The sequence below is a fragment of the Pleurodeles waltl genome, chromosome 1_1 (assembly GCF_031143425.1).
Source record: "Pleurodeles waltl isolate 20211129_DDA chromosome 1_1, aPleWal1.hap1.20221129, whole genome shotgun sequence".
In the NCBI taxonomy this organism is placed as follows: Eukaryota; Metazoa; Chordata; class Amphibia; order Caudata; family Salamandridae; genus Pleurodeles; species Pleurodeles waltl.
Genome location: NC_090436.1, coordinates 837,242,785 through 837,264,902, shown reverse-complemented (window position 1 = coordinate 837,264,902; position 22,118 = coordinate 837,242,785). Strand labels below are relative to the sequence as shown.

The 22,118-nt window shown below is 41.6% G+C and overlaps 1 protein-coding gene across 1 annotated transcript in view; it reads right to left on the bottom strand.

Annotated features, from left to right (window-relative positions):
* Positions 1-22,118, bottom strand: part of LOC138301836 (transmembrane channel-like protein 2-A) — a 536,847-nt gene that overhangs the window by 25,465 nt on the left and 489,264 nt on the right. Inside the window, exons 17-18 of the mRNA XM_069242355.1 lie at positions 9,009-9,248; positions 5,479-5,604 (exon numbers count right to left, since the gene is read on the bottom strand). Coding sequence (XP_069098456.1) covers positions 5,479-5,604; positions 9,009-9,248 — 366 coding nt within the window. The remainder of the gene's footprint in view (positions 1-5,478; positions 5,605-9,008; positions 9,249-22,118) is intronic.

The window sequence follows — 22,118 nt, the reverse complement described above, 5'->3', positions numbered from 1 at the left end:
AGGTGAAAAAGAAATAGATGTTTTCACAAATTGTATACTTCTTTTGATCTAAATACAATCCCTGTATTACTACCTGTCAATGAAGGAATCTCCTACACAGTTCTTGTTTTGAGATACTTGGTTTTCGGTATGCATGAAGAGCAAAGAATGTATTTTACCTCTGTCAAGGGTTAATCCCTACTCACAATCTCAATTTATTAAAATAAAGTGTAGAACTTCCCAGGCAAAGGGCCCATCGCACCTCGACCACAGATACTCGAGTTAGGTGAAAGTGAACTTTTTGACAGATTTTCTCTAAACTATTGCTCTGAGAATCATGCCAGCCTTATACTAGTCACTCATACACTGACTTGGAAGATTCACTGGCCGGGGAAATTCTGCTTTAGTGTGTTAGAATGGCTTGAATGGAATGGTACATTTTGAACTGTAGCAAAACCCAAAGCAGTTGTGCAGAAGTCGCACTTCCCATAACAGGATCTGATTGTGAGTGTATTTTGGTGAGAGAAAGGGTGGTGCTGATTGATCAGCATTTGTTTCATTTCACTCCAGAAAATAAGAACGAGGTGGGGAATGGCAATGAGTTCTAGATGCTGGGTGTGCAGCAAAAGAATGATTCAGGAGACATTTCTGTTCATAACTAGGATGCAGGGCAGGACGAGGAACCCAAAGCAGCCCTGGCAAATTTTTTCAGACCAGCCCCCTTATGGTGCATATCAAGCGAGAGCTGTGAGCGAGCCTGACCTCTAAGGGGGGTTGGAAGTAGATTCTCTAACTCAAGAAAATTTGAGAAATATGTGCATTCTACAACACATGCTTCATTATATATTCAATTGTATTAGTTTTTAAAGCACAGTAAATGATGACTTTACCGTGCACCAGGATACAGCAATCTTTATTGGGGCTCTTCAGTGATTCCCTCACTATCACCCTCCAACAGTGCCTCTCATCTCGCCATAGCCCTTCTCTTGCTTGTATTTCATTTGTTTTATAGTGCCTCTCTTACCAGTGTTGGGTGTTGGAGCACTTTACATCACAACATGCAGAGACAATGAGTCATACCTGTTTAAATCAGTATGTACAAAATGTTGCATATGACAAGGAGGTCTACAAGGTGTAGGATTCATATGTCATCCATAATGGTAGGCATTTTCTAAGACTGCTTGGTCTGAGGAAGCACCGACTCAGGATTCAGAACTTAACACAGTGGTTAATTTTGACTTTCCTAATAAGAATGTATTTCTACCCAAACAAACCCTTTCTACCAAAATTAGGACAATGAAAGACTGAGAAAAAAACATAACTTTCGAACTAGATTACGACTAATTTATGAACTGTGCAGTAACAAAAGGATCTCCATGACTGCTCTGTGATCTGCATAGTACACACTTTTTGCAACAGGTATATTAGACCTCTGCGCTCAAAAAATCCACTTAACAAAACTCCAGTCTCTCTACAGCAGGTACATTAATCACAAGAGTTATCTCTGCACTTTTATTGTTGCCTGAAAACTGTTGGATACACAAGGAACTCTGCAGTGCTTTTAAAACTGCTGCACTGCTGCAAAAGTGGCCTCCCAATATCAAAAGCGGCCCCTGACCCTTCCAGCCTCCCGGGGAAACGCACAATAGGAACAGTCCGGCCTTGCTAGGATGTATATCTTCCAAGCTACCTAGTGTGAGTGGCCACCTGAATTTTTCATTTCTGAGCCAGATGACATGAAGATTTGGGAAGTAAGGATTTCTGTTTTAATCAAGCCATTAAAAAGGCATCAGCTCTTGTGGAATGGTGCTACAGAGGAATGAGCACTGGGGCGAAATGGTAGGATAGTTTCCCCTTAAGGTCTAGGAAGGATGCAGCACATAGAGTGTTTTTAGAGATTGTAGAAGAATTTAGGAATCCCTGCGAGAATGGAGTTTCTGTAGTTAAGTCTGGCTAGAACCAAGAATTAGACCACTTCTTAAGTCGTGCTAGGTTCCAATGGAAATGGGAGAGAAGGTTTGGGGGAAATGAGCAGAGGCTCAGTTGAGCAGATTGAATTTTAAAAATGAAGAGCTATAGGATCACAAATGAAAATTACGGCTTTGGCTAAGTAAGCAATAATCTCTGGAGAGAAGTCCTCAAAGTGTATCATCCATGTTTTAATGGTGTAATATGACTAAGCAAGAAGGTCCCCAAGAGGTTTGGGAAATATAGCGAATAGAGAATAGGCTAGAATGTATCAGCGAAAACAACGTTCAAAGATTCTCCCGTAATTATTTGCAAATTGTAGTAGCCGTGTCATCAAACTCGGCATATGAGTAGTTGGAGCAGGATTTGAGAAGCGTAATAAAGGGATCTGGTAAGAAAATGGAAGGATAAGAAGGGGATGTGAATTAGACAGGAAAGTTCACATGGTGGAAAGTAGGCAAAGAGATGAATGGAATAATTGGAGAAGGACATTTATTGCTAACAATGGAGCACAAATATGACAGAAATAGCAGGAGAGTGGAAACGTTGGATGGCAGAATGTTGGCAATGGAGAAGCCTTGTTGTTAATGGAGACATGGTGAGAGAAGCAGGAAGGCAGTAGAAGAGTACTGTTGAAGAGGCAGACAGCTGTGGGATAGGAGATAATGGGATAGACTGGAAATGGAGAAAGATAGGTATAGAAAAGAGGTAAAAAATGGACAAAGTTTTCAAAACAAGTCTCTCTATTATGAACCTGTCATAAGTGATTCATGAAGTATTTTGCAATAGAGTCACATAATAGCAATTTGATGGGTGGCCTGAGAGCTAAGATAGATGTGTTCCCGTTCTGTAGCATGTGGCATGCTAAAGGGCTGTAAGAAGACAGGCCTTCATGCCCTAGTGAATCTACAGTTCATGAATAAACTTGGCACCTTAATGTGTCTCAGCAGGAGACCCTCATAAGAACCCCACAGCAAGCCTTATCTCATTGCAGAGAGAGTTACAATAATTCAGCTTGCAAAGTTTGTACTTAGGACACTACCTCAGACAACACAAAGCATACCACTAAGGACTGCTTAGTGATCAAACTAAAAAAAAACTCAGAGAATCCCATAGTACGGTACAGTGGGGTTGTTTGCGTTTTGGAGGTAAGGTGATTTTTTTTAAAGTACTGGATGGAAAAACAACCAGACTTCACCCTTTAAGAAGCGGTCATAGAGAAAAGACAATAAGATTCTGTGGAGGTGCCTCTACGCCCAAATTGGATTGCAATCAACACTTGTTATTTAGAGATCTCGTCTGAGAGAAGCCACTGACATAAAGTGATATATTATTTCTAGACTGTTCATGTTATACTTCTTATTCCATACTACTATAACTGCTGCCATTACTACTACTAACAATGATAATAACAATCCCAGTTGTTTTCAAAAGCTCTCAGTTGTCAGTCAAAAGTCAGTGACTTTGCCACAATATTTACTAAGTTGACAATTATTGGGTCACACTAGCGGCATGAAAACAGAGTACAAATATCAAGTCAGAGTGACAATAGTTACTTTGTGTGTTAAATGCCTTTCACCAGAAATATGTACTTGAACTGCTTTCAAACTTAAACATTTTCACTGAAACCATCATGGACCTTGGTTAGCAACACTTAGGGCCACATTTACAAGCCCCAGGATGCAGGGAAGCACAGCTAGTGCCTTGCTGCACTGCCCTGTGCCACCGGCAAAGGGCATAAAATGCACTGTATCTGCAAGATACAGTGCATTTCTATCTTCTTCCCTCTGCGCTGACGCACAAATAGAGGCCATGCTCTAATGCAGGCACTTTGCAAAAAACACGTCTGTTTTCATTGGAAAAATGTGTTGTTTCCACATTGTGTTTTGGGGCATTTCCTGTCACAGGCACTAGGCTTACCCACACAAGTGAGGTACCATTTTTATTGGGAAACTTGGGAGAATGCTGGGTGGAAGGAAGTTTGCAGCTCCTCTCAGATTCCAGAACTTTGCAGCACCGAAATCAAAGGGAAAAGTGTTTTTTTATTTGCCAAATTTGGAGGTTTGCAAAGGATTATGGGAAACAGGACCTGGTGAGAGCACCACAAGTCATCCCATCCTGAATTTCCCTAGGTGCCTAGCTTTCAAACATGCACAGGTTTGGTAGGTTTCCCTAGGTGCCGGATAATCTAGAGGCCAAAATCCACAGCTAGACACTTTCCAAAAAACACAAAATTTCAATGTAAAAATGTGATGTGTCTATGTTGCATTTCTTACTGCAGGCATTAGGCCTACCCACTCAAGTGAGATACCATTTTAATCAGGAGCCTTGAGGGAACACATAATAGTAGAAAAGTGTTTGTGCCCCTTGTCTTTCTCTACATTTTTTCCTTCCAAATGTAAGACAGTGTAAAAAAGACATCCATTTGAGAAATTCTCTGTAATTCAAATGCTAGTATGGGCACTCCGGAATTCAGAGATGTGCAAATGACCAATGCTTCTCAACACCTTATCTTGTGCTCATTTTGGAAATACAATTGTTTCCTTGATACCTATTTTTCACTCTTTATATTTCACCAAATGAATTGCTGTACACCCGGTATACAATGAAAACCCAGTGCAAGGTGCAGCTCTTTATTAGCTCTGGGTACCTAGGTTTCTTGATGAACCTACAAGCCCTATACATCCTCGCAACCAGAAGAGTCCAGCAGACATAACAGTATAATACGTTTGAAAATATGACTTTGCAGGAATAAGTTGGAAAAAAAGGACACAAATTTGGCATGGATAGCTTATGTGAACAAAATGTTATGAAGGCCTAAGTGCGAACTATCCCAAATATCCAAAAAAAGGACTCAACACTGGGAGGCATGTGGGAAGGCCCAGCAGCTATGGGGTTAACAGTGGAAAGACCACTTCCATTGCAACCAAATGTTCTATACATAAAACTGTCTTTTATTACCATGCTTTGTTATCAAATAGATCCCTGCAAGCAGGGCAAGCTTTAGCTCTGGTGGCGCCTGGTGCGACAGTCTTTTCTGGCTCCCTATGACTTCCTCTTCTGATTCCCTCACTACCATCCAGCAAAAGTGCCCCTCATGTCTCCATAGCCCTTCTCTCACATACATTTCATTTGTTTTAAAGTGTTCGTAAAGGGTGACTCTACTAATCCACTCAACTATCCACATAAAATACAGATCTATTCTTTACAGAAGGCATATTAACCGTCTGCGCTGCTTTATGGAGAGTCAAAGCTGCCACTAGACAAAACTTTGATCTCTGTCTAGCATGATCATTAATAACAAGAGTTATCTTGATATGTTTATTGCTGCCTGAAAGCAGGGCAGCAAGGAACTCTGCAGCAGGCGTTTTTAAATCGCAAGTTATTGCTAAACACAGCGCCCCTCACCTAATGTTAGTACCTCCCCACCATGTCAGCGTCCTGTGTGGTCACATTGGTCGCGCTGCCATAAAGCTGGCCCTGCCTGAAAGAATACATTTTAAATCATCAATTTAAACATGAATAACTTACATCATAAGAAGAACGGCAGGTATGATCAGTCCTGGATTTGCCACATAACCGAAGATCTGTACAACGAATGCTGGGAAATCTGATTCCATTGTCTCTTGAATTATATCATACATTTTGTTTTTTCCACTAGAAACAAAACACAAGTATCATGACAATACTACACAAAGGGCAAATAGGCATAGGTGAGAAGCCTATTATGAAGTTTTAATGAAGCTAAGAACAGAATTGATCTTAAAGTTATAGAGGTATATGAGTATCCGTTTTGAGGCGGACAAAGATACATTGATTTCGTATTTTCTCACACACAGAATGCCCATCCTTGAGATCTAACAACATAGCTCTGCAATGCAGGTCTCCTTTTGAGTGACGTAAGAGGGTTGGCTCAAAGTTTAAAAGCAGTCCCAGAAAAGATTTTCATATCAGCATGACACTGCATGGAGCTAGCAAGCCTGACCCTCTACATAGACGTTGGATGAGATCTCTTGCCAAGAATAATTTCTTAAATAGTGACATACAGTTCATTTTTCAGCATAACTTTGCAAATATTGAAGCCAAATTACAAAGGCATTTATGAGTATGGAAGTGCTGCCTTTGTAGTATTCTTTGATATACCCTTGAACACCTTTGTGAATTGTCCACAAAACGTTTGAACTGGGAATATTCAGGGAATATTCATATTAAATAAGCTCTGATAGAAAGGTGTGTGCCATCTTTGCACCTTTACTAATAGGAAATTGAACATTTAGGGACACTTCAAAAAGATATTCATGCGCACCCCTGTAGTTCTACTTCACATACTTATAAATGGTTTTATGAATTGCTCCCAGTAGTCTTGAAAGCCAAACCTTTTATATAAAATTTTGAAGAACAGATTTTAACATAGTGTATTACTTCAGAATTTAGCATAGTATTGAGGGGCAATACTATATGCACATATGTGAAGAAAACCTTAATTAATGCTATTCCTAGCACAATGATGTCCCATCACTCAAAACCTGGCCTTGTGTGGTAGCAGTTTATTAGAGTACTTTATGAATATGACATTAATGTAAGGGGATCAAACAGTTATTATATAAAAATGAAAAGCTTTCTGTTTCCTGAAAAAAAAATGTTTTTTTCTTGAAAAGCATAAATGTTTGCTTGGGCAATCGATTCTGTTACCCTGGCATAGTCTTGTGTAATTTCACAAATGTTTGTGTTATGCTTGTGTAAGAAATGTGGTTATTATTTGAGAGTGTGGAGAAGTTAAACCTTCTCAAGTAATAAACACAATACTTGTCAGGGACAACCACAAAAGTCACTAAATAAACCTGTGCTTAACCCTCTGGTAGCCTGACACAAAAGCTGTCAGGCTTAACTTAAAGGCAATGTATAAAGTATATATGCAGCACTCAAAAACTAATAAAGTGATAATAAAATAACAAGAGAAATCTCATATCAATTTAGAAAAATAGACTACATGTTAATAAATAAAATGACAATGAAGTGACAAAAATCCGATCAGTGGACCAAAGTTATGATTTTGTTAAAGTTTCGGGTGAAAATAGCACCAAAAAGTACAAAGCACCATGCATTCTTATATGTTTGTGCCTGACCAGGTCTAACTCACAAGTTCAGACCAATTGCAATGAAGCGCAAGTGAGAAAGAGGGACTAGATTAATCTCTGGTTAAGATTTTACTTTCTCAACGTCCAATGCCATGCAAGGAATCTCAGACGGAGATTTGTGGTGGTGGGTGCTGTAACAAGGTAGTTGTCAGCACAACGAGCAGTTTGCTCCTGGTGCTTTTTTTCGTTGTCAGGTGATACAGGCTATCATTGTTTGACAACAAGGGCAGGCCCCCATCAGAACTTCATGTTGGCATGAGAGAGATAGCCTTGCTACAGTAAAAAAGAACTATAGGAGTTTTTCACTGCCAGGACGTGTAAATCTTAAGCACAAATGTCATATTATGTATGTACCTTGCATGCTGCCCTTTGAGCCTTAAGGGCCTACCTCACAGGTGACTTATAATTATTAAAAATCTAGGTTTAGTCCTGGCAAAACGTTTATTTTTCCAGGTCAAAATGGCACTTTACAATAGCACCAATTAATTCAAGACAGGTATTACAGTGGTACTTTAGTGTCTGGCACGATGAGTGCTGCAGCCCACTTCTGGCTTTTATTTTACAGGTTTGGGTGAGATGTGGTACCCCTTACTAGGGACTTATGAGTAAATTAAAAGTACCAATTAGGTGTAGGCTAATGGTATCATGTTTGGAAGGTTGAGCACAAGTACTCTACCATTAGTAACCAGGAGTAATGTGCACAGAATCCTAAAAGTCAACAAAAATGGGTTCAGCAAAGGAAGGAAAAAATCTGAGGTGACAGTGTAGAAAGGGCCTGATCCAACAGCTTGTGACATGGAATTACATTATTATTTCACATTGTGTAATTACACACCGTTGGCAGCAGAAACTGCTAGTGTTTTTTGCATTTTTTTATAACGCAGAATGAATCCTAGCTTCCCAATTGCATTCCAAAATAAATCTCCTAATACTGGTTTGCGTTGTTTTCCCAAAATTTCATGTAACTGAGCAAAAGTAAATTGCATGAATTTCACACACCCTTACAATTCAGCTTATTCATCCAAAAATAAAAATTCTGCTTGGGCACAAAATGCTGTAATGCCTATAAAAAATAAATAAAGTGGATATTTAAGTGAGAGGACATGCTGATTTCGGGCTGCCTGATCTTGGATGGTTGATATCAGAGTAGCTTGCTGTAGCTTTTATTATTTTTCAGTTGTGTCTAGTCATCACATTATCTATCCTGTTAAAACGTTTACAGGGTTATGACTACTGCTGTTTAAGGCCCGAATCTGTAAGACTGAATTAACCTCTCTGATTTCCGATCCTGTGTGTTCTCTGTAAATTGAACGGTAACATTGCTGTCTGTGCCTGTATGATTATTCCAGCTCTGCTATGTACGTCCATTGCAAGGAGATATGTATAGGTTATGATTTTTCCTTTCTACCCATTCCAAGTTGGTTCTAAGACATGAACACATAATTGAGAATCCTACTGGAAGAGAGAGGGTATACAAATGAAAACAAGTAAAAAGAAGACATGAAGAGGATGATGAATATGTTTTGAAAATGATAGGCCTTTTGTCTCTGCAGTCAATATTTAAAGAAACTGTGCTGAAAAATCATTGTGTTGCCACCAGTTTTGAAAGTTTTCTTGGAGAAGGTGAACCACCAAACTCCAGGGAATGGAAAGCATGGCTGTTACACCACAAAGTACTGCAAAATTACAACTCTGATTATATGTAAAAAAATGACCAATACAATGCACCATGTGATCGATTTTTCAAATTCCTAAAAACATTCAAGCTTAATTGCTTTGTCTAAAAAAAGGTAGTATTTTATCCCTACTAATTTCTAAATTTACCAAGGAGCACTGAAGTTAATCTTAACATAAATGCAGTTAGCCTTTGATTTGAACCCTCCAATGTCAATAATGGCATAAAAACATATTGTACCACAGTACCTGAAAGGTCCACAGTCAAAAGAAGGAGGCAGTGACATTATCGTGTAAGCGACTGGCAGCAGGCTCATAAAGAGGACAAGCAGTAACAGGCCCATATAGAAGTTGTTTGATTTCGACGCTTTGAATACACGCTCATGAGGGACATTGCTGCTCATTACTGCCCAGACCTGAAAGTACATTGATGTTATCAAACGCAGTATATTCAGTCCAATTAGCCCCGGTGCATAAAAGGCTCCCATCCTGAAAGGAGACAGAAAATACGAATGATTGTCAGTAACTATTGTAGATAAAATACAGCTGGCAAAAATCATCGCATGGATATGAATGTCTTTCTACCCACCAACTCGTGACAGGGCACCACCAAAAATGGAAATATAGATAAGTAAGTTGTGTCCTCACCGAAAGCAGAAACAAAGTGTTGAGTGTTTTATGCACCTTTTAATGTTTGTTTTATTTCAAACCATAAAGCAAAAAAAAAAAAAAATACTCTCTGTGTAATACTGCATCCGATTCTGTTTCCAGGCATGCTGGATTTTCTATCACTTTAAATTACTAAACCTCTTACCCAGGACATTCTTGTCGCATTCAAAATTAAAGAAAACAGAAACGAACGAACTGACGAAAACTAATTTGGCGTTGCGTTTTACAAGCAAAAGCATTCTTTCTATCTCTCAGTCCTATTGCTTTACTGCGCGCCATATCTGCAGCGAGAGGAACTCTGTCCGTCACGTAGGCCATCGATATGCACAACACTGAAGCCACACTAAAACCCATATTCTTCAACTGAAGCACAGCCAAGGAGGTGAAGGTTACCTGTAGTGTCACGTGACACATGCAAACATGCAGACATGCACGCAAGGAGACAGTTAATAAAGAGACGCACAGGCTCAGGTATTGCTCTCACCAATCCCAGTGTCTTCTTCCTTAGTTCAGGGACGTTTTAAGGCATGGGCAAAAGTGGTTCTGACCAAGACCCCCTCTCTCCTGCCCCCCCACCCCCACCCCCACCCGGGTAGAGCCAGCTCTGTTCTGAAGAATCTTACCCTGATGATCTTGAATAGTTCTTATGCAGACTGTTTTAAATCCCGTTTTCCTTTAATTTATGTTTAATGTGGGTGATGTGTCAGAGTTTTTACAGGCATTTTGCAGAGAAGTGTTGTGTGTATGTAGCATGCACCAGTCATAAAGAAGGTTTCTTTTAGATCAAAACAGGACCTCACTAATGAGAATAGGAGGGTGTCACAGATAGTATTTGCAGTCATATTAGTGAGCTGCAACTGTGCTACAATATTGAAACCACACATCACTCTCCCTGAACCTTAAATGTAAACACATTTAGAATTTGAAGGAGTGGGTCTATGCAGTGACCTGGGCAAAGAGGGCATCAAAGAGCTGAAACTGGATCATACATTCAAAGCTGCCCTGAAAATTAATTGGCAGTTGAATCCTTTAATTGTTATATATGTACATGCATGAAGTACATACTGCCATCCCTCAACATTTTGAAAAGGTGCATCACAGGATTGCATAGTGCCTGTTGCCTATGCATTTAAACCCTTTTAGAACAGGTTGACACCCTCAGCATTTAAACTGATGCAGCACAGAGGATGGGATTGTACAGCACCTGTTACACATGCATTCAAACCCTTTCTAAAGAGGTTAGCATTGTGTGCGTATCGAGATCATTGTTACTTGGTCTGTAGCTGGGCTGTTCCAAATAACAATGCCCTTTTGAGTACCAGCTACTTCTCAATATGTGAAAACAAACAAATCAAACCAAATGACAGATCTCCAAGTGACAGTAGCACGACTAGCATAATGCAGGCATGGAATATCACCGAAGTTAGAATGGTGTCCGAACTTGCATATATACTTTCTCATCACCTAAACATTCCTCTCAGTGAATTAGGCATCCCCTTCAGTAATCTGACTGCACCCTTCTTGACACCTGTACCTTTACTGCACATGTCCTGTGAACAATGAAATCTTGCACAAATCTGTCCTCTTGAATCTGTTCTGTGGGCCATGCAATATTGCACTTGCTAACTTCTGTGAGAGAGGGAAGGTTGATTTACTACTGCCAAGCTGTACCCGTTCAGTGGGGTAGCAAAGTTCGCACTCTTGTTGACTAATTTGCATGTGTTCTGTGATGGTGAAAGTTCGTACTACAGCTGCCTTAGCTGCACCTATTATTTGACGGAGGAAAACGTGCACTACTTCTGTACAGGTTGTTATATGAAGTTGGGGTGTTTTTACTGCTTTTGTCCCATCTGATGAAAAAACAAAGGAATATAACAAATGCATTTGCTTAACATGTCTTATCACCCAGGGACTGTTTTTACAAAATCTGATGTGAGAACCAAGACATATAGGCCCTCATTGTGCCATTCCTCATGCCTGGGCGGCCTGAACCTCGCCGACCCTATTATGGCTTTCCCGCTGGGCCGGCGGGGAACAGGGTCTTAACATTGCAGCCAGATCCTAATGGAGCCGGCAGCATTATGGCGGTGCAGCGGGTGCAGCAGCACCCGTCGCGCAATCAACTGCCCGTAATTTGGGCAGTGGAATGCGTGATGGGGCTGTGCATGGGGGGCCCTGCACTGACCATGCCAGTGCATGGGCCCGAGGGGCCCCGAGGTCCACATACTGCCATCTTTTCCATGGCAGTGTTCACCACCATGGAGAGGCTGGCAGATGGGGACTTGTAATTCCCGGGGCAACGCTGCTTGCAGTGCTGCCATGGTGGTTTACAACTGCTGGGACTGCCAGGCTGGCAGCAGCCTGGCGTTGTTAGCGGTTTGACCGTGACCTTGGCTAGTGACCGCCAGGGTCATAATGACCCCCATAGTCCTGCGGAAGACTCTCCAGGTGCTATATTCGTGTCTAAAACATGTTGACCAAAAAGAGAAGCAGTGTTCATTGCTGAACCCTCCTGTTTGTAATCTTTTTTTTTTTAAACTTTTATTTATTCAACTAAATAAAGATTTTTCACACTGGTGTGAAAGGTGAACATCAAAACGTAATGATTAATTAATTAATTGATGTAATAATCCTATTCTAGCTTCCTAGATCACTTTGTTGTATGAGCTCTTGATGTGACGCTCTTTTCTCCATATTCTGGAAAAGTTTCGCATTCCACCCATCCTCCTTGCATATCTCTCTTCCTGTGTCTGGACTTGTGTCATCTTGCTTTCCCATCTTTCAAAAGTGGGGGGTGCCGCCATTCTCCATTGTTGTAATATCAACGACTTTGCAACCAATGTCCTATAAACACTTTCTTCTTTGGAGCCCAGAGTTACTGGGAATGCCAAACAGCGCCCCCAAGGGATCCAGCCTAATCCATATACCCATTTGGGCATTTAGCCAAGCAAATATTTTCTCCCAGAATTCCCGTAAGACAGGACAAATAAAGCCCACAAGTAGCCAGTCTCCCTCACTGTAATGGCATCTGTAGCAAGCCCCGGGTGCTGATGGAAACATTTTCTGCACCCTAGCAGGTTTATAATATAATCTCCATTTGATAAAGAAAGTCATTATTCTAAACTTTGCACCCCTAATAGCTTTGTGGGGCCACACATTATATTGGTTCCATACCCGCATATGAATTTTACCTCCGATTTCTAATTTGATCGCCTTCGAAGAATCTGTTATTAATTTTGCTTGAAGTTGTTGCTGTAATGTCCAGTACCAGGTCCCTACCCCTATCTGACCCATCAAATAAGCTTGAATATTGGAGTGGGAACTCAAACCGATCGTAGTCGACATTGATCAGATGATATAGTAAATTTGTAGATATGAGACATAGAGTCATTTTGGAATCCCTGGGATGTCTACACTAAGCTGTTCCAACGTTTTTACTTGCCCTGTGGTTATAAAATAGTTTAGCAATGGGAACCCTAGCTTCTCCCATTCCATATAACTCAATTCCAACTGCAGTTCCCATGTCTTACATTTCTGGAGTGGTCGGAATGAATATAACTGGGAGAGCTGGTACTCCTCATGAAGTTGTTGAAATCTAGCTGCCACTGTTTGGAGAGTTTTATACCTAGTTCTTTTGGGCAGTCTGGGAATTTTAAGGAAAAAGAATAGTTCAACGCCATCATCAACCAACATTTCTTTTAGGTAGAAGTTTGTATCCAGATTATGGGACGCAGCCGCTCTAATCATCCAATCTCAAAAAGCTGCTTGGTAATATTTCTTAAAAATGTGGCAATGCTAAGCCCCCGTCTTCGATCCCCACCTGCAGTGTCTCTAATTTAGTACGCGTTTTTTTCCCTGACCGTTGACCTAATATCTGATCGACTTCCTTGAAATAATTTTGGGGAACCTTTATAATTACAAATGAGAATACAAAAAGAAAGAGAGTTAGAATCATCATCTTGATCAAAGAAGTTTGACCAATAATTGAGAGCGGGAAGACTTGCCAACACCACAGTATACTTCTACCCCTACTAAGGGTAGACTGATCATTTTAGAGTTCATCATAATTATGCGTTACTTAGATACCCAGGTATCTAATGGGGCACTGGAACAGGTAGTGTGCCCTCAAGTCCTGTGGCAATACTGATTCAGAGCTATTGAATGGGAGTGCTTCAGATTGCTATTTATCGGATACCCCACCAACTCTGAAAATTCCTGCATCTTATCCAAGGCACCCTTTATATTGGATCCCTCTGGTAAAAGATACAGGATCATGTCATCTGTAAACACCTTTAATTTGGGAGCACCCTGTAAAGGCAGTACGATTCGACCATCTTTGAGTAGTGCCGCTACTAGAGAGTCTATAAACAGTGCGAATAGCACCGGAGGCAACGGGCACCCCTGGCGTGTCCCGCGTGACATTGAGACTTTCCCTGCTACATGTGCATTCACCATAATGGTTGCCTCTGCAATCCGATTTAAATTCCGAAGCAAGGCCACTATTTATAAGGGAAATTAAATCTGATTAAGATATTAATAGTCCCTTCACTGGACTAGGTCAAACATCTTTTCCGCTTCTAGCATTAGAATAGGAGCATGAACAACAGACTGTATTAGAAAATTGGTATTAGCCAACATCATTCACCCTGTTAGGAAACCAGATTGATCTGTATGCATGAGTGCCTGAGCCAGTGGAGTAATCCTGGCCGCGATTATTTGTGTAAATATTTTGTAATCGTTGTTGAGAAGGCTGATTGGGAAAAAGAGACCGGCTTATCCGGGGGCTTGTCTTTCTTTAAAAATGATACGATTACTGCTGGATTATAGGTAGTTGGCACTTCACCCCCTTTAATATTTCATTGAATAAAATAAGTAGGATGGGGCGATCTTATCAACAAGAAGTTTATATAGCTCTGCCGGTAGCCCATCATTTCCACAGGCTTTCCCATTAGGTGAGTTTTTAATCACTTCCTTGATCTCGACCAACTCAATAGGGTGTTTGGCAATGGTCCTAGATTCATTATCTAGAATGGGAAGTGTAATATCTGTTAAATATGAAATAACTTGGTCTTGCAGAACTGTTAATGTGGAAGAGTATAAATATGTGTAATGCCTTAAAAACATACATTCCACCTCTGCCTGCTGATGAACCAGGCATCCTTGAGTTTCATCTGTAATAGGGCTAATCAGTGCTGGATAGCGCCTTGCTTAACCGCCCAGGTCAAAGCCTTCCCTACATGTTCATTCGCCTCATAATTTTGCTGGAGGCATGTATTCTGGTTGATAATTTCCTGTGCTATGAAGTGCTCTTTCAGATTGTGCTTTGCCTCTGCCAAATGAGCTTTAGAATATGCAGTATAGGCAGTTTGATGGGCGAGGCTAGAATGCTCTAATTCCCCCTGCAGGGTAGCAATTATTTCCCTCTTGATCTTGGATAACTGAGCCTTATATGAAATAGCTTTGCCCCTTATAAAGGCTTTACATGCCTCCCATACAGCAAAAGACACTGCAGTACTTATGTTTCTTGCCAAAAACTCCTTGATTGATGTGATCAAGGATTGCTACCCACCCCGGGTCTACTATTAGGGATTTGTCCAATGACCAAAGTGGTCTTTGCCTATCTCTTGAGGGGATCCTTTTCTCGATCAATGGGAGTGCATGATCTGAAAATTGATTTGATACTATCCCAGCCTGACCCCTGGCCCATTGTTGTAATACCAAAAAATAGTCTATCCTAGAAGTTGAGTTGAATCTTTTTGAAAAGCATGTAAACTCTTGACTTTCAGGATGGTCGACCCTCCAGTGATCTAGGCCAGATCTTTCAATAACCTTTTTAAGAGCTTAGATGACTGAGGTTTATTTTGAACCTTATTTTTACGTGATGAGTCAAGAGTTACATCCTGCAAAATGTTAAAATCCTCCCCTATTACCAGTAGGCCTGTGAGAGAAATTACGTTCTCGTATAATTCCTGCACGGCGACTACATCATCTTCTATTGGGACATAAAAACTGATCAAATTAATTACCTGATTTTCCCTTTTAATACTAACGATTATCCATCTAGCTTGAGAATCTCTCCTAACTTGGCACACCTCACTCTTAAATTCCTGCGTTATTAGTATTGCCAATACCCGAATTGCTGCACCAGCTGAAGAGTAGAATTCCTTTGTTATATACCCCGGTAACCTTGGCTGTTTGGCCTGCAACCTGAGGTGTTTTTCTTTGCAGAAAAATAATCTGCACCTGGGATGCCCTTAGCCATTCTAAGATTGCTCTAAATTCCACATGATTATTGATCCATTAATTTCACTGGCCATATGGTATATGCTATAGCCTCTGGACTCTAGATGCCTTAATGCCTGGTTGCTTTCCCTTCTCTTTTTGCTTCCTAGTTTCCCACATTTGCTTGATTCCTCGAAGCTCATGAATCCCACGGTATGTTCTATGGTTGTTTTCCCTTCTTCTTCTCCTCCTTTCACACTTGGTTTTCTCTGTGACCCCCTATCCCCACAACCCACTGTCACCCAGGCCCCTACCCATCAAAAGCCACTTCCCACATACGGGTTGCTCCCCTATAGTGCCTTGAAACCCTACCCTCCCCTTCTCTTCCAGAATGAGCGCCTTGTTGTGTTATTCCATTGACTGACGCAGGATGACAGTTGCAAGGAAGGCTATTAACAAAGAATAGTTTTGATCGAACAAGGGATTAATTTCTCCTGAATTTGAGCTGTAAAGCTGTAACCCGGACTTAAGCACCCCCAGCTATCTTTTACCTATTTGCTAGCTACAAGGCTGTGCACTAGGCTTGCACTCCCCCAGTTCTTTTTGCCTCTTTAGTGCATCAAGCTGCAAACCACATTGCATTGTACATTAGTAAAGTATGAATCTGGCCTCCACCCCTGACCCCTCCCTTTTTTACTGTTCTTAATAGTTCATGGGAATGATCGACCTACTGAAAAACATAAATTGGGCCTTTGTAAAAGAACTTTAACTTTGACTGCTGAACGATCCCTGCTGGAGCTTCTTGTCACTTAAAATCATCGATCAGGCTTACAAATTCCTTGCAGCATCGAGCTGCATGATGGGCTTGTCTGAGAACACACAAAAGGAGAACTCTGTAGTATTGAAGTTTTTAGTCTAGATCCCTTGTGACAGAATTCTTTCCTTTGCTCTGTAGTCCCCAAAGGTAACCAATAAGGTACAAGGATACTTTGACTTAGTGGGCGTAACTGGTGGTACTTGATATGCACAAGTTATAGTCAGATCCATTTCCTGACTTGACGATTCTGGGAGTACATGCTTTAGCACCAGTTATGTAGATCCTGATTCTTGCTCCCCGGTTACTCCTACGAATCTTAAAATCGTCCTCCGGGGCCTGTTTTCCACATCGTCCAATTTCAATTGGAGTGCTTCCAATTCTTTCTGCATTTTTGAAATATTGGTTTCATCTCTGCCTTTGGGGTCCTCCTGATCTGATACCCTTTGTTCCAAGCAGGAGATACGGGAGGTAAGTTGCATGATACTACTATTGATCTGCCCCAATTTCTCATTAGTTTTTTGATATGCTTCTAGATGTGACAGCTTCAGTTCTCGAAGTTCCAGTAGTATTTGACCCAGCATAACTTCTATGGGGGAAGTTGTCTTGGAGGAGCCATCTACCATTCCATCCACAAGATGGATTGATTTGCCTTGACACTAATGCTCTGAAGGTCCGCCCTGGACAAAGCCAGCTTGCCGTGTTAATTCATCTTTCCTCTGCTATGAGACCTGTAACTTCGGATTTCTTAGGGGCTTCTGTTCCATCTGAAATAGTCTGAGCTTGAAGGGCTTGCCCCTCAGTTGCTGCTGGCATTGTGGAGGGTGCTTCTACTGCCTATGTACTTCCCTTTGACTTTGCCCATGCAGAATAAATGGTATGTTGTTTTAATTGGGGGGGGGGCTTCTTTTTCCTTAGATGATAAACCTAATGCCTGTGAGATTTCAGCCAATTGGTTGCCTTCTTGTGAGGGGGGGGCCCAATGCATGACAGTGCCTGGTCTGTCTTGGTTGATAGAAGTGGACAAGGCTCCTAAGTGGCTGACTATAATACTTCCAAACTCATTGATGGTGCTGGTAAGGTTAATCATTTCCTCAGGTATGCATGTGCCTGATTCTGCATTCGAATCAGAGTAGAGTGGCTGGCCGTGTAGAGCTTCTGTCATGCTTCACAGCTGTCTGAAGGGAGAGAGACAGAAGCAAGATGGCGATGGCAACGGAGGATTGAGTTGGGCTGCACAATCGAGCTGGACCGACGAGAGAGGAACCAGAGTGAAATTGTCGGTTGGGCGGGCCGACGAGCTGTTCCCACCCACAATGGGAAAGGATTACCATATCTTCGAGTATCAGAGCTGCAGCATGCAGAGCGCAGAAGGCTGCCAGCAGAATAGTTTGAATCGGCCAGCCAATCATGAGCAGCTCAGGAGCTGGGAGGGGGCCGCAAAGTAAGAACGAAGGAAAAGTAGCTCTACGTACAGAGGACAACGCAACACAATGCTGGCCAGAGTGGGACCCTAAGCTCAAGAGAAGGCGAAGCACACCACGGCAATCCAGGTAGCGGTGGGGGCAGTGCAGTAGGAAGTGAAATACCGGAGAAAATCTTAGGACCTCAGGGGATGAGACGTTCAAATTGACAATGCGCTGTGTGACTGATTTGAGAAGAGCACTAAGTCTGCGCAATCGGAACAACCAGGGAGACTATATTGCCAGAGGCTGAGCACAATTGTAATGGCATGTTCTCCTCATCATAACAGCTGTTGGATGGTAATGTTGCACTTTGTTCTATATAAATAAACTGTGTAAGTGAGACCTACTACAAAGATTACAGAAACCCATGCTAGAGGACATTATCTTCACGCACCATTTTGTAGCTAGTTTTGGCCCTCATTCATGAAATCAGAACAACAAAGCTGGGGAAGATGGGAAGTTACCCAGGAGAAAAACTCTAGGTTACCCCTAAGGGGGGGTAGATCGAGTAGGTGTTGCAGAAGCGATTCGTGCAGCAGAAATGCAGCTTGCAACCCTCTCATGGCACCCAAGTTATTTACTACTTCTACATAAGTGTCACAAGTCCAATTATAGTGCACAGGAGAACCAAAGAATGAAGCGGTTATCCAAGGACGGGGCAATGAAAAGATGCACTCCATCTAAACCAATCAAAATGGCTAAGGGAAATACAATGTTGGTTCAGAAGGCCTTAGAGAGTAAGGATACCTCACCAACCAACAGAGCCATAGTGCAGCAACATAGTTGTGGTACAGAGACAGAGTCAGGCACACACATACCTCTTTGTAATCTTGTGATAGGTAGACACCATTAAAACATTTTTAGCCTACCGACAGACAATTTTAATGTTGATCTAATGCTCCTTATGTTGACATAACCTCCCCCAAATTAGGGAACCAATAACTAGGGGAAGTACAACCAGTGAACATTAGCACTCTCAGATTCTCCCCACTGCTAGATGTGGAAGGTTCTGATCAAGCACACCACATTAGGAAGGTAAGGGCTCATCATCCTATGAGAAAACATGAAAGTATGTTCATTCTATAAGAGGTTTGGTAGTTTCTTCAAGGGGGTTTGTACTCCTTATGGGATTATGTCTGTTTATGGAGAGAGTAAGTTGGTCCTTTAACTCCTCTTACTCCCCCCTGTGATAGCTCCCTGGGATGTACCTGTTCTTTTCTGCAGGACAATCATCTCATGATGTTCCCACTGCTACTGTCCACTGTCTTTTGCTTGTCATTTGTATTAGGAAAGGTTGCACTGCTGCTGTTCATATTGTACATTTATGTATTCTAAAGCCTAATATAAAACTTTTCACTACACAAAAGATAACGGTTGCATTTCCAATGCTTCTTTTAATGTATAATTTGAACAAAAGAGTAAACACTCACAAAATATTTGAGCAGTGTACTTCTGGTTTTATGTGCGAAACAAACTTTTAGGTGCACTCACAAAATGTGTGAGCCGATTACTTCTGATTTTATGTTTGAAACAAACTTTTAGGGCTGTGTGTACTTATGTATAATGTACTTATTTAAAGGGGCTTTGATCCAGTGGTCTGTTGGTGTATCGTTCACAGTTTGCTGCTGCCTACTACAGCATACAGCATATGGCATGCGGTCAGTCCTTTTCAGGCAGTGGATAACTTAACTGCGTTTTGCTCTTTCACAAGGAACACATCCGTGCACAATATTTTGTCTTGTGTGCCAGTGTTTATTTTTACTTTATTACTTTGCTGTCACCTTTTTGTTTAAAGTCTGATGACACTGCAGGATGCTTTCTACCAGCTCTCAATGTTAAGCAGAGGACATAGTCTCACTCTATCCATTCCCTGCTCCTGCTGATGGTGTTGTACATTCCTTTCAGAGTGGCCTTTATATTTTTTCATCTGACTGCTGCTATTTAACAAGATGTCAAATGTGTGTCCCTTTGAAACAGGATCTATCTATCTATCTATCTATCTATCTATCTATCTATCTATCTATCTATCTATCTATCTCTTTGCAAGCCTCCCTTTTTACCCATCTTTTCAATGTTATTTATTTATAGTAGAGAATTACAAAACATTACAAAAAACATTAGCAAAGAGTCTGCAAGCTACCAGCAGATCAATTGGCTTCTTTTTAGGTCTGGTGTTATCCAAGACCTTTTGATTTTACTAAAATTATCTGTGTAACATAGTTAGTTGTAGGGCTTTTTAACCAGACTTCATCCATTATTCAAAGACATCTTTCTACCACCCACTCCATTTTTCACCATGGGGCAATGAGACAGTCCCCTTCAACCATTGGCTGATTTCACTGGGAGTTACGGCATGCTGCTTTTTCTCAAGGAGTACATCCACACACAAAGTAGTTCTCTTCGGTACCAGGGACTAATATAGTAATGTGTACATTTTGCAGATCAAAAATATTTTTGCCTGGAAAGAACAAAACAAGCCAAAGCAGAAAGGCTGGTGGCCAGTGCCAAACCTCTTGGCTTTGCCAATGCTTGCTCTAAAATGGACTAAATGACTTTGTAAAGGGTAGTTGACGCCATATGATAAAGAACTCCTCTGACCAATCCTGGCGTAATAGCCTAGAACATTTTTTCATGCTGAGGTTTAAAGTCCATTGGGGCAGTGTTAAAAGCTAACCTAAAACCCCACAGTGCAAAGCTAAGAATGGCTGATGGTATCATAAGTCATACTGCCACTTGCAGACTTGTGAAATGCAAAATAACATACATTTTCCACGTTCTGCCTTTTTTCTAGCAAGCAATCAAGGGTTAAAGGGTGAGAAGGCAAAAGATAGCTTGTCGAATGTCTAGTGGGCTAACATTACAACTCCTTGGAAAAACAAACCAGCATATTAAAAGGACTTTCTTTACCTGGGAATTTTGAGCAACAGCATCAGAATAGGTCTGAAGAGATACTGTGGAAGGAAAAACAACATGTTGACACCCCCTTTCCTGCACCCATCCTTGGCCTACAAGTTTTTGTGATTTAGGTGGACTGCCTACTACACCATTGTGATGTGCCTTGGTATGAACAGGTGCAGTACTTTGTGCCCCATGAGGATCACCAGAGAAACTACATCATATGTGCCTCCTTGTGGCAGTAATATTTCAAAGGAGGTGCCATTCCACCACCATCATTAAGCTAAGGTGTATTTGTCGCCATCCTGAGCTACAATTTGTGTTCTTGAGGGATCCGGGGGGTGAAAACTGTTTCTGTTTTGAGCAACTTTCTCCACGATTGTCCACATGGTATCTAAGGAATGTGAAATAATTTCTGATAGTGAGTTATAGTCACCATTTTAGTTATTAGGATCACACGGCCTATGCTGGATTTATGTTCAAGAATAGAGGTCTTCCTGGGCCTTGTGGTCATATCGTTGCAGTGGAGACACAAAGGGGCATATTTATACTCTGTTTGCGCCGGATTTGCGTCGTTTTTTTTTACGCAAATTCGACGCAAAACTAACTCCATATTTATACTCTGGCGTTAGACGCGTCTAGCGCCAAAGTCCATGGAGTTTGCGTCACTTTTTAGCGTGGACACCTACTTTGCGTTAATGATATGCAAGGTAGGCGTTGCCGTCTAAAAAATTGACTCTGAGGCATGTGCGCCGTATTTACACTCCGAGGCAAAAATCACGCCTGGGAGTGGGCGGGTCAAAAAAAAATGACGTCCAGCTGTTTTGCGTAGTTTTTTAGCAGGCGTTAAGGGACCTGTGGGCTTGGAAGGAGCCCAGAGGTGCCCTCCCATGCCCCCAGGGACCCCCCCGTCACCCTTGCCCACCCCAGGAGGACGCCTAAGGATGGAGGGACCCATCCCAGGGAACATAAGGTAAGTTCAGGTAAGTAATTTTTTATTTTATTTTTGTGGCTTAGGGGGGCCTGATTTGTGCCCCCCTACATGCCACTATACCCAATGGCCATGCCCAGGGGACAGAAGTCCCCTGGGCATGGCCATTGGGCAAGGGGGCATGACTCCTGTCTTTGCTAAGACAGGAGTCATTTCAATGGGGGTTGGGAGTTAAAAAAAATGGCGCAAATCGGGTTGAGGCAAAAATGTTGCCTCAGCCTGACTTGCCCCATTTTTTGGCGCCCAAGCTCCATATTCCCCTACGCCGGCGCTGCCTGGTGTACGTCATTTTTTTTCACGCA